This window comes from Camelina sativa, chromosome 9 (genome assembly GCF_030686135.1).
Source record: "Camelina sativa cultivar CO46 ecotype springtype chromosome 9, ASM3068613v1".
In the NCBI taxonomy this organism is placed as follows: Eukaryota; Viridiplantae; Streptophyta; class Magnoliopsida; order Brassicales; family Brassicaceae; genus Camelina; species Camelina sativa.
In genome coordinates this window covers 16,021,725-16,038,469 of record NC_141888.1, presented here as the reverse complement: position 1 = coordinate 16,038,469, position 16,745 = coordinate 16,021,725, and the positions used below count along the sequence as shown (strand labels likewise).

Genomic DNA, 16,745 nt, shown 5'->3' with positions numbered 1-16,745 from the left:
GAAACATGGGTTAAAATTACTTACTAATAAAAAGGGTTATTTAAAGCTCCTCAGACTATCCACATCAGCCAATTCTAAAACTCTATAGAAGATGCCATGTCACCTTCTAATATCTCTTCTTTACCCTTTTTTTTTCTTCCTTTTCCTTTTTTTCCCAAATAAATTAGAGACAATACAACGTATTGTTTTGTTTTGATGGAAGTCAATTAAAAGGGACATCTTCGTAATTACTTAAGTCCATTGATAAACTTTGAGCTAACAAGCCCATAAATCTAAAACATTCCAAACTCGAGAAAAAAAAAAACCTTCTTCATCGAGAACTCTTCCTCCGCTCTCCACCACCGTCGTCGTCTTCCCAAAACCTTAAATTCCAATCGATTCATCTTATACAAGAAACAACAGTTATCAAACCTCTGAGTTTCCCTACTCCATCTTCTTCAAAGTCCAATTTAATGGTTATTATTTCCAAAGTCATCAACAGTTTCAGAATTAAAATCTATAAAGTCGACTATCCTTGCCGATTATACAACCAACCCAAAAAAATATAGAGAACCACTACAATCTATAGATGGAAAAATCGATACTACAAGCCCCTCCCCAGCCATTCACCTTTCGAATTTTTGATAACATTGATGGAGACTTTTGCAAGGAAGATGTTTTAGTCCGCCTCATCCATTTTTGGGAAGCTCGAAACTTCAAGAAAGGAAACATGCTTATGGGCGTTGAACTGCTTCTCATCGACTCTAAGGTATGTTGACCATATATGTTTCCAATAAACTCACATGAAAAACGAAACCTAACTGTCAAACTTACAGTCTAATGCAGTCCAATCTTACATACCAGCAAACCGCCTATTCCGCTATGAAGGTCGTCTAAAATCCAACTCTGTTTACACTCTCAACAATTTCATGATCATTGCCAGCAAAAAGGTGTACAAAGTGTCAGACCACAAACACGGGATCGTCTTTACGGAGAAAACATCAATGGTATTGGAGCCTATTGGAGACCATCAGATCGACGAACAAAAGTTTTGTTTCCATAACTATGAAGATTTCGCCTCTATTGTAGACACAAATGCAGATCTATTTGGTCAGTTAATCTTAACGGTTGTTTATTTATTTAAACCTTAAACTTTGATCTATTTTCATACCGTCTTATTTCCCTGTATGTTGTAGATGTTATTGGCCAGTTACGCCTAATTGTTGGCGACAATATCCACTCCCCTTCAACACTAGAAACAGCACCGCAAGTGGAAGGCAGCCGATCAAGTGATAGAGTGTTCTTACATCTCCAACTGAAAGAGTAATGCATTCTACCGTTATTTTTTAAAAGCAAACCCATTACTAAGTTTACAAACAACTAAATAACATAATTCTCATATTTAGTGGCCAGACTATTCGTATATACCTCTAGGGAACCATTGCTGCACTATTTAGAAAAAGATGGAACAAAAGTGAAGTCAAACCAGTTGTCCTCCTCATCACTACTGTCAACCCAAAAACAGTAGGACGTATGTAATCTTTTCTGACACTCGACATAATCTTGGTAAAGAAGAACAGACAAATTAAATATCTAACAAGAAAACTTTTCTACATATTTGCAGCTTCTATGGCACTCAGCTCAACATTTTCCACACGCATATTCTTTGACGCAGACGTCGCAGAAACCAAACAATACCTGACATGGTATTCATTTCATTACTTACTAATAAACACATCTCCACTTCCTCTTGAAATCGAATCTTAGTCAGTTTTGGTTAACAGGTTAGGTGATAATGGTCACAACACTCCAAAAATTGCAAGCTCCTCCTCTGCCATTACCAAACTTGAGACAGTTACAATCCAGGAAATTCTCCAATTTCTACAAAATGAGAATCCCCACGTGATGTTCGACTTTCCATTTAATTACAATTCTTCAAACTTTTGAAACAGCTTCATCTAACTAAACAGTTTTAAACACAAAACAGGAAGCTAGCTTCTACTGTTTTGGTACCATTCTTGACATACAACCACAGTATGGTTGGTACTACATTTCATGCAGCAAATGCAACAACAGACTTGAGAAGGCTGATACATCTTTGTACTGCAACTATTGCAAGGAATCCAACAACATCGGTGTCATCAGGTTTCATAAATTCTAACTCACACATGTTCTTTACATAATCTTTCCCTTTTAAAAAAAAACAGAATTTAAAGATTTTCATGACTACACAGATATCGTTTTGAGATAAGAGTATCTGACCAAAACAAAGATGTTGCAACTTTTGTTGTCCTCGATAGTGAGGCCACCAAAATTGCTGGGCGTAGAGCTGCTGATGTTTTATACGAGGAAATGGAGGTATTATAGATCAACTATAATTTTTCTTTTTAAATTTTACTTTTCTAACTTCTACACTCATGCTCAGGCTTCCAGCACAGCTTCGTATACTGAAATAAATTTGCAGACCCCAGAATGTTTAAAACATATTGTTGGCAATACTTGCAAATTCTAAATCAAGCTCTCTCAATACAACTTCAAAACTTCTCGCCAAACTGTCTCAATCTCCCGCATTTTGGAAACCATCACTGACCATCCAGCCGAATCAGAAGAAGGAAGTTCTACCAAGTTGATTCCTGAAATTCAGAGTACTACCACTACAGGCAAATCTCGAGGAAAATCACATGTCAATGATTCAACCGATAAGAATGGATCTACTCAGGAGAAACGTCCCCGCCTGGATAATAAGTAGTGCTATTCTTTGTTTTCATAATTTCCATTGTGTGTCAAGACTTATGCTTTCCCACTGTCTTTCTATGAACTCTATGTGTTCAAAGGCTTAAATATATTGAATAAAGTATGTTGCTTTCTCACTATCAAAGCAGTTATGGTCAAGTACATATTTGAAATATTATTAATTAAGACAGAGATTAAAATCTAATCACAAGAGTTGTTCTATCTATATTGCAAATCAAAAGTCGGAAAACTCCAACAAACGTAAGTAAACATCACAAGATGCATCAAACAAGCTCCATGGCCAAAGGAAAAACTACAATGCACTTCTGAAAGTTACAAATACCGTGTAAAACCAACTGATATCTATTGTAGCTTCTGGTAACATCATATGCCACTTTCCTCAAGAACAACTCCTGATACTTATCAGGTCATCAAATATAAGGAACCTAAAACGCAGAAAAAAACTTAGTAGTTAAAGCGAAGTTATTTATATACAAATTATAGAAAACATACATGAAAATATAAAAAATGCTACATTTTAAAAACCACTCATAAGAGTGAAGTCAGGCGTCACTTCATAATTAAATTAAGCATCCACTCTTTAACTTTCCCACTAATTATAAACAAAACTCCTCACGTTCTTACAAAGAGTTTCATAACTCCCTAAAGCTTCCCTGACTTCCCCAAAAACAAAAATAATTAAGTGACGCCTGACCCTCAATCTCCTACTACTTTCAAAGCTTTCTCACCAGCGTAGGTTTGATATACTCTACACTTCAAAAACACCTAAATACCGAACCACACCTACTTATCCAAACGTTTTTACATGTTTCAGGTTGGATAAACGATGGTAAATAATAACAAAAAGCACAAAGCACCGCTACAGGATACAGACAATCAAAGAAAAAGGAAAAGAACTTACGAGCAAGGTACCTGGTCACTTAAATTTCTTCAAAAATATAACTAAATAGCGTCGCTTACAACAACCAACTAACCATCAAAACATGCAGGTCAAACGAGCCGAGATCTTCAAATTCCCATTACCAGCTATTACAATTGTAAGTTTTATCAATCCCCTAACGTAAAAAACCTGGTCAAGAGTCATCGATTCAGGAAATAGGCCGCTAACATAAACTTTGCTATTATCTTAATAGGTAGCTGTGAAAAATGCAACATACACGGTCCATCCCTCCATCCTGGAATAAGTACTTATATATTACGACCCCTTCAACACATATACTAATTAGAACATTGCATTTCTAATACAGTGCATCATAAGGAAGCCCGATCATATCGGAACGCAATAATAGTCTCTAAGAAATGGCTACGGCACAACAAACGCTCTGTCTCTACAAACCGACGACCTATTAAGCGCCAAAGAGTTAACCGAAACACAACTCACCATCAAGCATCTACTTCGACAAATCAAAAAGGTATATCTAATTCAATAGAAATATTCAACCTGATGTACTACTAAAACTTTTCATTTCTTCATTCAGACAAGGGACAATACATGAACAAAACAACAAAGCATCAACCCACCGCCTATCATGATTGTAAGCTTCACCTGATAGTACTACTCCATTAAACATATACCCGTGCTAAAGTTTATTTCCTAATTACCAAAGCATTTGCTAAATGCAGGTGGATGCGACAGGTGTTCTGAATACGGTAAGATGATCATCACTAATGTTATTTGACGGCTATGTTATTTACAAAATAAACATTCTACAATAACTAACACACATTAGATAAATACTTAAAAACAGTGAGGAGCAAAAATAGAAGAACAATGAGACGTGCCCTTATCTTATCCAAAAGACTAACCCGCAAAGAACAAGGTCAGTTGCTGATCATTGGAAACAAAAAACCTCTACCATCTACAAAATAATACCTAATATATGTGTCATTCCTTATCCATAACACAATTACTGTATAGGTGAATCCTCTCAAACGCCACAAAAATTATCCAGCCAAGCCCGAAAAGAACTTCGAGGTCACTCTTCATCCTACAGTACTATATCCTCTATAAGCATCCTTCTTTAACCCTTGGATAAAATTTAACTATATTTTAACTATTCATCCAACAGCATCTATGGCAAAAGACAATCCAATTTTACAATGCAGCCATTGTAATGCATTAGTATGGTATTCAGAGAAAACGGGTGATGATTTTATAACTGGAGAACCAGTTTTCACAATATGTTGCGGTCAAGGACTAATTAAACTACCACCAATCAGACAAACTCTTGCTTATCTTGACCACCTCCTAGAACATAGCTTCTCATTTCGTATGAACATACGAGTCTACAATTCTATCCTAGCATTCATATCAATGGGAGCCAAAATAGATCATACTGTGACATCAGGAAGAGGCCCACCATTTTTCAGGATACATGGCCAAAATTACCATCGGATTGGTTCTTTAATCCCATTGCCAGGCGACTCACCAAAGTTTCTGCAAATGTATATCTTTGATACTGAAAATGAGGTCTTCAATCGATTGAAGAAAATGTCACAAAGAAACACAGGAAACGATCTTCAAGAGGAAGTAGTTGTGGGCTTGCTTAAGATGTTAGATGAACACAATTGTTTGTGTGTGTTCTTCCGGAAACCAAGAGATAGATACAAAGCAAATGAAGTCCAAGATTTAAGAATGCGATTGGTTGGTCAAAGAGGTAAGGGTAAGCAGTATGATTTACCTCAAGTGAGAGAAGTGGCGGGTCTTATTGTGGGAGATATAACAGCAACTACCGGTTATGGAGATGTAATCTTGGAATTGCAGTCAGGCCACTTGCAAGAGATTAGGGACGACAATCCTTTGTTCATGAGCTTGCAATATCCATTGTTGTTCCCATTTGGCGAATATGGGTTTCACACAGAAATCCCCCAAGCGGTCACACAAAATGGCGAAAGAAGAAGGACTTACATAAGTATACGAGAGTACTATACTTACCAAATCCAAACAAGATTGGCCGAAGGAATGACAATCATAAAGTCAGGACGCTTATTTCACCAGTATGTTGTTGATGTATACACAGTCATTGAGCAAGAAAGACTTCGCTGGACAAAAGACAACTAAGAACAGTTAAGAGCTGACTTATACAACAACGTATTTGATGCAGTGAGTAAAGGTGACACCGAAGCCATAAAAGTAGGGAAAAGAATAATTTTGCCCTCAAGTTTTACAGGGGGTCCTTGATATATGATAGAAAATATCATGATGCTATGGCAATATGTAGAGCATATGGAAATCCAACTTTATTCATCATAATGACTGCAAACCCTAACTGGCAAGAAATCAAGGATCATTTGGCTACTTATGGAGGCACATCAGGATACGAGAGACCAAATATTGAATGTCATGTGTTCAAAATGAAACTCGATGAACTCCTTAAAGACCTCGAACAAGGCACATTCTTCAATCCATCTATTGCTGGTACATTCTCAATGTTAATTTATGTTTAAATCAATTTAAAATTTTTAATTACTTACATGATTTACATATTTCGTTCAGTGCTACACACCATTGAGTTCCAGAAACGCGGCCTCCCACACGCTCATATACTTCTATGGTTGGATAAGACATCAAAACAACCAAGCCCTGGTCAAATTAATTCAATCATTTCGGCGGAACTACCTAACAAAAGTGAAGACCCACTTGGATTTGAACTGGTGGAAAAGCACATGATGCATGGACCTTGTGGAGTTGATAGGCCATCGTCTCCTTGCATGGCAAATAAAGTCTGCACAAAAAAGTATCCCTGTCCTTACAATGAGCACACGACGATTGACCAATCCGGCTATATTATATATCGTCGACGTCCTAACGAAGAAAACACTGTCATTAAAGGAGGAACAAGGTTGGATAATCGCTTTGTCATACCACACAATCTGCCTATTTTGAAAAAATATCAAGCACACATCAATGTGGAATGGTGCAACACTTCAAATGCTGTGAAGTACCTTTTCAAATATGTAACAAAAGGAGTGGATAAAGCAACTATTTTGATCGAGAAAGGTACTACTAACACAAGCAACAGTCAAGATACTACAAGGGTTGTCAAGGAAAGAAATGAAATTCAAGAGTACTTAGACTGTCGATATCTCTCTGCTTGTGAAGCTATGTGGCATATTTTTGCATTTCACATACACTTAAGGAAGCCTTCGGTTCAGAAATTGATTATCCATCTTGAAGGTCAACAATCAGTTGCTTACAAACAGACAGCAAATTTGCAATATGTCTTATCAAGAGCTAATATCGAAAGGACCATGTTCACAGCATGGATGGAAATGTGTGACCAGTGTGAAGAAGCAAGACAGTATACCTATGTCAAATTTCCAATTCTGTTTGTCTGGGACAATGATAAAAAACTCTGGCATAAGAGACAACGGGGTTACAAAATAGGCAGAATAGTCAATATCCACCCAACTTCTGGTGAGTTATACTACCCTAGGATATTTCTCAACGTCGTTAGAGGGACAAGAAACTACGACGACATCAAAACAGTAGGTGGAGTAATTCAAGCAGATTATAAGGCAGCATGTTACGCAAGAGGTTTGCTAGACAACGATAAAGAGTGGCATCAGGCTATGAATGAAGCAGATAAATGGGCAACAGCTTTTCAGTTACGCCAACTATTTGTTCTATTGCTTATATACTGTGAAGTTGCAAAACCACTACAATTGTGGGAACAGGCGTGGAAATCAATGTCAGATGACATACCTAACAAGCAACGGCGAGCTTTTGGATTTCCCAGTATGAATTTCAAAGAGGATGAGCTGCAACATTATACTTTGATCGAGATAGAACAAATCCTCCACCAACATGAACGGTCACTCATGGACTTCAATGATATGCCTAAACCTGATTTAAAAGTCCTAAAAGAATTAGGCAACAGCTTATGGCGACAAGAACAACAGTACGACGTAAAAAAAGAGGGAGAAGAACATCATAAACTGTTCAACCAACTTAATCTAGAACAACAAAATGTCTACAAGGCAGTTATGGAATCCGTCTACAATAATATGGAACAACTATTCTTCCTCTATGGAGCTGGGGGAACTGGGAAGACATTTGTCTACAAGACAATAATCTCCAAATTAAGATCAGAGAAACTGATAGTCCTACATGTTGCTTCATCTGGCATTGCAGCGTTGCTTCTCCCAGGTGGAAGGACAGCCCATTCAAGGTTCAAGATCCCTCTAATCGTAACTGAAGATTCCATCTGTGAAATTAAGAAAGGTACAATGCTTGCAGAGCTATTAATCAAATCTGACTTGATCATATGGGATGAAGCACCCATGTCTCATCGACACACATTTGAGGCGCTCGACTGAACATTGAGAGACTTGCTTTCCACAGAAGACTCTTCAGCGTGTGAAAAACCTTTTGGCGGAAAGACGGTCCTACTCGGTGGAGACTTTAGGCAGATCCTACCTTTGATACCGCATGGAACCAGAGCAGATATGGTGCTTGCATCTATAAGCCACTCATATTTATGGAATTCCTGCAAAGTATTTATGTTGGAAACAAACATGAGACTACACCATTCAGAAACAAGATTCGCAGCTTGGCTACTAACTATTGGCAATGGAACCGTACCAACATGTGAAACAGATGATGCGAATGATAAAGATGAAGGTGAAGTCGTACAAGTTCAGCATTCTTTTTTTTAAAACCAAAAGGAAACCAACTCCAACAAATCACTGAAGCAGCATATCCACTACAAGAAAGCTCCAATACCACCTTTAAATATTTGACAGAACGAGCAATCCTAACTCCAAGTAATGAGTATGCTGATGAGATAAATGCCTACATGTTATCTCAGGTTGGAGGAGAAGCAAAAGAATACTTAAGCTCAGATAGCATAGGCAAAGCGGATACAGTGGGAGCAGATTATGAAGCATTATATCCTGTAGAGTATTTAAACTCTTTAGAGTTTCCTGGTTTGCCCAAGCACAAGATAACCCTAAAAAAAGGAGTCCCGATAATACTTCTAAGAAACATAAATCAAAAGGAAGGAATGTGCAACGGTAAAAGAATGATAGTCACTAATTTAGGAGAAAGAGTGATAGAAGCTGAAATAGTAACAGGAACGCATGTTGGGAAGAAGGTATTCATACCAAGGATTATTTTATCACCCCCAGAATCAGATCATCCCTTCACACTTCAAAGACGACAATTTCCAGTTAGAGTTTGCTATGCCATGACAATTAATAAAAGTCAAGGCCAAAGCTTAAAGAATGTTGTCCTCTATCTGCCAAGTCCAGTTTTTAGCCACGGACAACTATATGTTGCTCTTTCTAGAGTTGCATCTCCTAATGGCCTCACTATTCTACAAGGAGAAGAATCTAAAAAAAAGTGGCACTATAAATATTGTCTACAAGGAAATCTACAATGACCTACCCAAAGACAATGGTAAATCCCTACACTTATTACCAAACAAATGTAATTTATTGACACTCTACTCTAATGATGCAGGATCAAATTCCATCGAATTTCAGACCGTAGACACACCTTCCAGAACACCAATTGTAAGAAATACTCTAGATTTTAATCCAATGATCGAAAACAACAATGCTGGCTTTTCAATGCAAACCAAAAAAAAACCGACTGACCAAAGTCTATAATCACGCACATATGCAGGTTTAACCAAAAGGAAGAAAGCAGAGTTGGGGAAAGTGGAGGAATGAAAAAGACTCTCAAGTATAGATTGACTACCACAAGAAGAGATACAAAACTTACATCACAAGGATCTTATGTAAACTTCCATGAGACATGTTTCTGTAAACCATGTAATCCAAACATAACAGCTTCTTCTTTATTCTCGATTTGGAGTTTTCTGCAGTTAAAAAAAAAAAGTTCAAGTCAAATTTAACAAGTAGACATCTACTCTTAGTCAATGAGACTAATAATCTACAAACGATATTTTACGAAGAAAAAAAAAGACCAAGTAGCTAAATTTTAGGATACAACCCCATTTAAACAAAACTAATCCAAACAACAATACATAAGTTGTTGGACTACCTAAAAAAGCCAAACAACAATGGATACAATTCAATGGGCCTACAGACATTTAAATGAAAGGCCCGTTAAAAACAAAAACAAAAATCATCACGAAAACATAAATACAAATGATCACTCCTACATACCCAAAAAATAACCATCATAATATAACTGATTTAAAACAACACGATTACCATTTTGTCGGATCAGCTTCCCTGTAGAAGGTAGTTTAAAATATGTAACTATAGAGTATTGAACATCAAACACCCGCCTCACCAAGATTCATTGAATTTTAACAATAAATAAGAAAGTCATGGCAATGAATACATAAGGAATTCGAAACAAAAACAAAGTTACCAACCGTCCATGGAACTCTAAACGACTAAGCTCTAATATAAATAACCAGTCACTCTTATGCAAAGAGCAACAAAAAGAAAACCAAAAAGCTCCAAAAAAAAGCCATGGGAGATAACCCAAATCTCATTTCTACTTTTTCATACGAAACTATCAGCATTAACATTCATAGATCCAATGAAATCGCCGTCATTATCAGAAGACCAAACACGAATCAAAACCACATCAACATACGCATCCCTTACACCCCAAACGGTGGAAGACCCACCTCGCAAACCTTGAGCAGCAACCTTCACTACATTCTATCATATCATGAAATCGAAGACATCGACGCAACAAGAATGACATCAAGGTTCATCACCTTCTTCAATGTAGTTCGAATGGCATAACCTCCAACACGTAGGTCTATTCTTCTAAGTTTCACAATCACAGATTTCTCTCTCCATGCCAATGCCAGATTAGACATCGACGTCCTCATTGCCGATCTAGAGACTTCCAAAAGACTTCCAACCGCAGAAGAAGAAAATGAAGAGTGCACCATCTGTCTGCAAACATTCAAAGGACGCAATGATATCAACAACCTCAATTGCAAGCATATCTATCACCATGAATGTATAATTCCATGGTTGTATGCAAAACAAAATTGCCCAATATGTAGAAGTACAATGATCTAAACGTTTTCATAGATATAAGCTTAAATCTATTACATCAGGTTTGTATTCTCTTACGTACCTATGTGATTTCTAATTTAAAGCTTCAATTCCGACACATAATCAAGTCTACAATTTGTCAACTCGATCTGGTAAACGAACCTTCATAGTATAGAATCAATCTTTGCTCATAGCTCTCCCGGTGTCGACGATGAATAGACAACTAACCATCTCTCTGCCTTAATTGCATATTCTGCATGTGAGATCACACACCAAATCACACATTCAGTAATCGAAAGAAAAGGGATCGACATTCTAATGTAAATTAAAAAACTGTTAAAAGCAATTTATCAAATTGGTTTTTTAAAGCCGAACAATTAAATAGGATGAACAGAGATTTAAGCTAACCTCTATGACAAAATAGATTTCCATTCCAATTGGAAAATGAAAGTTTATCTGCAATCCCAAAACTTATCTGCCATCCCAAAACTGATTCGTATTGCTATTCGATTCAGTCAGCAAATCAGGATGTTTATGGCGATTCCCAGACTTCATTAGGCGATGGCAATAGATATAGAAAGAGATAAGGTATAAGAATCGAATGAAATTACAGAATCTGAAAGTTTCGTTCTCTCCAGTTAACGAAAAAAGGAACTTTCCCTTCTCTCGACCTTGTAACAAACCCTTTGACTTTTGTTTTCGTCATTGTTTATTTTATTTCGTTTAAAACCCAAGTTTATAAGTCAAGTTAAATATTGTCACACTTTAATATATGCAATAGCCTATCTACCAAATGATAGTGGTTCATAAGGTGGTATGAAAGAAACTGAATATTTATTGGATCAAAACAAAGATAGTAATGTTCATAGAAAATAAATCTGTAACTTAGCAAATGCAACTACATAAACAGTTCATGTTTGAAAAAAAATTAAGCTTTAAATCTATTATCTTATAATACCATACATAAACATGTTTTACAAATAGTTTCACATTGTAAAAACAAAAAAAAGCTAATGTTAGTCAAAAGTTTTATCTTAGAAATTCAACAAAATAATAAGACTTCCACATTATAAGAAAATGGTGGGCAAATGTTCCCTCCACAGTTGCTTAATTTTCTTTCTTTTCATGTAAATGTTTTAATAAGCAAATATGATGATAGATTGTATACAACATTAAATTTAAAATGAAAACAAACCTATTAATTGTTATATCGGGCGTATCCCGAAGTACCCCTAGCCTAGTAGTAATAAAGCCACAAAATACCAAAAATAATTCACATCTTAGAGGTCCTATAAATAATTGTTGCATTCAAGTACTTTATATAGGTGTTGATTGGTTCTCCCGCTACCTCTCGCAAACGCTGCGTTTGCAGATGGTAGCGGTTGCTAGCGATTGGTGCCAATTACACAAACCGCTTCCAATCGCTCCCAACCGCTCCTAATCACTGAATTCCAAAAGCTGCTTCCCGCAAGCGTTTGCGGTTGCGAGCGATTGCGGTTGGAATTTTTTTTTTTAACAAAAAACAAATCAAAAATCCTAAAATATTTTTTTCTTATATCTTTAACCTAACCATTGTACCTATTTAGGATGAGAGAAAATGAAGTACAAATACGATTAAGGAGATTAGAATATAAATAATTACAAGAAAAAATATTCTAATTAACAAAAAACCGGAAAACATGATGTAAAACTATTGGCACATCGTACATAAGTTCAAAAAAATCTAAAAAAATATAAGATTTTATCAAAAGTTTTAGAAAATAAGAGTATATGAAAATATTAAAACAAATCACCAATGACTCTTCTCAACTCTTTCATAATTAATTTAACTTGGCCTTGTAATTCAATGTTAGGAACTATTGAGTGTGTGAGATTTAGCAGAGAATATCTATAATTTAAAGCATATGTTTTGTCATTTATCACATTACTTGATTAAATTTTGGGTGAAAAGCCAAATGCATAATGTAATAAGTGTTTCAATATGAAATTTATTTGTTTTTTGAATAAGTATTTTAGTATTATTAAAGATTTTTAATTATAAATCAAATTCAATAAAGTTTTGGTGTTTTTAAACATTTATATAATTATATATTACATTTATTATGTTTTAACCGCTAATGCAACCGCTGGTCAATCAGTTGTAAAACTCTCGCAAACGCACCTATTTTAAAACGCTAAACCAGTCATTCAAAATGCTTAATAACGCTTGAAACTGCAATCTCCCACAACCGTAACTGTGAACGCTGTGTTTGAACCAGTCAGGCCCATAGATTGGATGACAAGAATTGAACAGGAACGATAAGAAGATTAGATGACTATCTAAAATTTTATATATATATTCATAGAAAATAGTAAGAAATGAAAAAAAAAATATATTATTAATTACCTCTTATGATGAAGCAAAATAGTGTACAATAATTTCCTTCCAACTGTGAAAATTTGTTTCCTTAAGAACTGAAACAAAAACGAACACAAATTTGAGGAGGAGAATCCCATATTCTTAGATAAATATACCAGTGGTAACATTGGTAAGTAATAAAACACGTGAACTAGCTAGTGGTCCAGCTTCTTGCATTTCCACCACTGGTTTAATCATGTCCTTGCCGTTTACTCCAGTCCTGTCTCAATCTATAGAAGGACCTTTCCCAAAATCAGAAAAACCAAAAAAAAATTAGTCAATTTCTTAAAAAACAAATTGAACCTTTTTACTTAATTTTTTTTTTTTTGGACCTATGGCATATATCTACTTTGTTTACCCCTTAAAACGGTCTGGTCTACACTCTCAAGTAGTAATTAAAAGATTGACCTAACTAAGTACCTATTACCACGAAATAAAAGTATCTCTCTGTATATTTCTAACTATAGCCTTTCTAGTGTCTTGTCATTGAAGTAAAACAAGATTTTGCGTTGATAAATGTCTTGTACAAAAGAAATTTCTACTAAAAAGAGAAAAAAATGTCTACTGTCAAAAACACATCCTCCATCATTGATATCCATATATATCATGCTCCAACTCAGCGTTTAAGTTATAACACATGTAAACAAAACAAAACTATTACATATCTAATTTGTAATTTTAAATAATTTAATAAACAAAATAAAATAATAAAGGATACTATTGTTTGGCACCATCGTTTTATATTGCAATGTATTCATCACCATCCTGATCACATTCTCCGGACGTATATGCATGTTAGGTCGGGAGCAGTCTTTGTTTTCTTTGTGGGAATATTTGATTTCTTCTTTTCTATGTCAAATACTGCAGTATTTTAAAAATCTCCGTCTAGCACCGATTACGCTCCGCAAAATCGCTAAACCCACCCTCTCCACCTCGATTAATGACTAATCCCCATCTAGCATCGATTATCCGATTATGCATGTTTAGTCTGATTATTTTCCGCTTAATTTTGTGTATACCAATTTTTTTTTAGAACCAAATAAAAATCACATATAAATATTTTTGTTATTTAGGCATTTAAATTAAGAGATTATGATGTTTTACAATAACTAATGTATAATTTTTTAACAAAAACCATAAATGTTTCTTTTAAAATAATGTTTTTATATGTTTACCATAATTTTAAAGACAATACTATAGTTTTATATTTTATTTGATAATTTCCTTTTAACATAAACAGAATTATATATATATTTAGAACAATATATTTTTTTTTATTGTTAATTTAATAAAATAACTCTAAAACTAGTCTCTTAAACTCCGGTTAATCTCCAATTTTCTCGCTAGGCGCTAAACCCACCTCGACCGTCTGACTAGCGCCTAGCGATTTCTAAAACAGAGAGTCCGCTCCCTTTGTTTTGCATTTTAAATGTTTAATTTGGCCAACGTCTCTAAAATCTAACTTTGAAAGTACCACTACAATTTAACTAATTATCCTCAGCATAATCAAACATGATAAGGACGGGCTAACCTAATTCAAAAATAAATAAATAAAGAATGAATTGTGAGACAAGAGATGCAATTATTTGGACGTCAAATTAAGCCTATAAGCTACCCTACTCCTCACATAGCTATTATTAAAAACATTCACCCATTTGTATTGGTGCAATGGTTGGAGGAGTCAGTACATTCCGATACGATTCAACATTGAATAAAGTGATTCCACTGTTTGTAAAATGATATAAAATACACACTGAAAACGAAATGATATGTATGTTTAATCTTGATTTTCTTTTTGTTCGTTACATTGTTATATTTTATTTCATCAGTTTGTTCATAATGGCAATCATATTTTTATGTATAAACAAATAAAAACACAGAAGGAAACCAAGTAAGAGGACGGCGATCCAGCACGCCGCCGTCTCTATCGCCGTTTCCTTCTCTCGCCGGACAGCCTTCCCCGTCTTCCTCTCCATGAATTCTCTATACTTCTCCTTCCCGTCCTCTTCCCCTCCCGCCCTAAACCTCCGACGCTTCATTCCCATCGCCGATGACAAAATTACTAAACTACCCTTCCCTCCTAAGTTCTTTCCTTCCATGTCCTCAGCTACAAGGCTCACCTCCCTTATCTGCACCTCCGCCTTCTCCTCTCCCCTCCGGTTAAACGCCGCCAGCACCACCGTCACCGTGAACTCTACTTCCTCTTGAGACTTTTTCTTGTCGCCCCCGACGAAGACCGTGGAGAATTTTACGTGGAGTTCTCCGGTCAGCCAGTGTCGTTCCACTGAGACGGGTCTTCGGGTTGATATATCCGCGGCGCGTTTACGGATAGGGTCAATGAGTATCCAGCTCAAGGAGAGATTCTCTTCCAAGTCACTCTTCCACGTGTCATCTTCCCACTGGTTGACCAACGAAACCCTGGTCGAGATCAGTTCTTTAGGCTCGACAAGATCAATACGCATAGGCGAGCACAGGAACCAACCGGAGACAGTCTCTGTCACATGAACCTTTGAGAAAATCACTTGGTCTTTGTAGAATATATCAACGGCTGAGATTAACTCTGTTGTATCAACGGACGATGGGAGATTGTTCATCACACCATTGCGTTCAAGAAACGGAAAAGAATCGGAGAAAAACGTCCGGTGACCGACGGGGAACGTTGCAATGATGCTTTGGACACGTGCGTCTAACGTAGAAGGCCACGTGAGGGAACATTGTTTCTTCCAAAGGGAGTCTTCCGAGGAAAAAGAGTGTAGGTTGGAGCAGGTGCAGCTCAAGGCGGCGAGTGAAGCACCGTCTAGACGGGTTAGGATGTTAGAACGTAAAACATCGGAGGACACGGCGTGGATTCCCGAAATTTTGATACGTGATGGTTGCTCCACCATTGACGACGACGAAAGCATGATGAGATATGAAGATTGAGTACTTTTGTGAAGGAAGTGCTCAAATGAAGAAGCATTTATTGAATATTTTCGTAGTGTTTTCCATATTATTTTACATTATAAATTGAATAAATAGTACGGACGGTAAAAATATATATTATTTTCATTTGCTTGTTAACTATATGGTGCACTAGCTACCTAGTAGCTGTATTAATAAAATAATATATAAAACTATAAGAGACGTGTTTGCTTTCGTAGCAATACTGAATCACGTTTAATTATAAACAAACTTTTAAAAAGCTACATAAGCAAGCGATGATGTTGACTTGAAACTTACAAGAAGTATACACACTATACACAATCTTTAATGAAGGGATCAATTTTCCCGTTGGAACTTATCCCGAAAAAGAATTAAATCAAACCAATCAAGATCTCATTATTCAAGAGATAATGTTTTTAATTTTGAATAATACAATGGCCTATAGATGTTAGTTAGGGTATCTTATCATTAGTGTATAATTTAGAGTGTTCAAGAAAGCGCTAGGCGGTATCTGGGTGGTGACCCAGCGTCTAGCGCCTAGAACGCCTAATCGGAGCTAGACGATTTTTAGGCGGTTTAGACGTTTACAACATAAAATATTATATATAATATTATGTATAAATATGTTAGAAAAATAAAAATAAAATTATAAATTATAAACAAAAGTAAGAAAAATACATTTATTTAAATTATATTAACA

The 16,745-nt window shown here is 35.9% G+C and overlaps 1 protein-coding gene and 2 pseudogenes across 2 annotated transcripts; 2 read left to right on the top strand and 1 right to left on the bottom strand.

The window, feature by feature from the left end:
• Positions 1-983: 983 nt before the first annotated feature.
• LOC109126320 (uncharacterized) lies at positions 984-2,728 on the top strand (annotated as a pseudogene).
• A 3,212-nt stretch (positions 2,729-5,940) lies between these two features.
• On the top strand, positions 5,941-9,226 carry LOC147938141 (uncharacterized). The gene is made up of 5 exons (XM_087465494.1): positions 5,941-6,151; positions 6,230-7,957; positions 8,078-8,364; positions 8,544-8,828; positions 9,197-9,226. Exons 1-5 carry the CDS (start codon positions 5,941-5,943, stop codon positions 9,224-9,226), a joined length of 2,541 nt encoding a protein of 846 aa, XP_087321620.1.
• Positions 9,227-14,830: 5,604 nt separating this feature from the next.
• Positions 14,831-16,196, bottom strand: LOC104710893 (F-box protein At3g44326 pseudogene; annotated as a pseudogene). Its single transcript, XR_015565401.1, has one exon. The product of XR_015565401.1 is annotated as an F-box protein At3g44326 pseudogene (transcript).
• Positions 16,197-16,745: the final 549 nt, after the last annotated feature.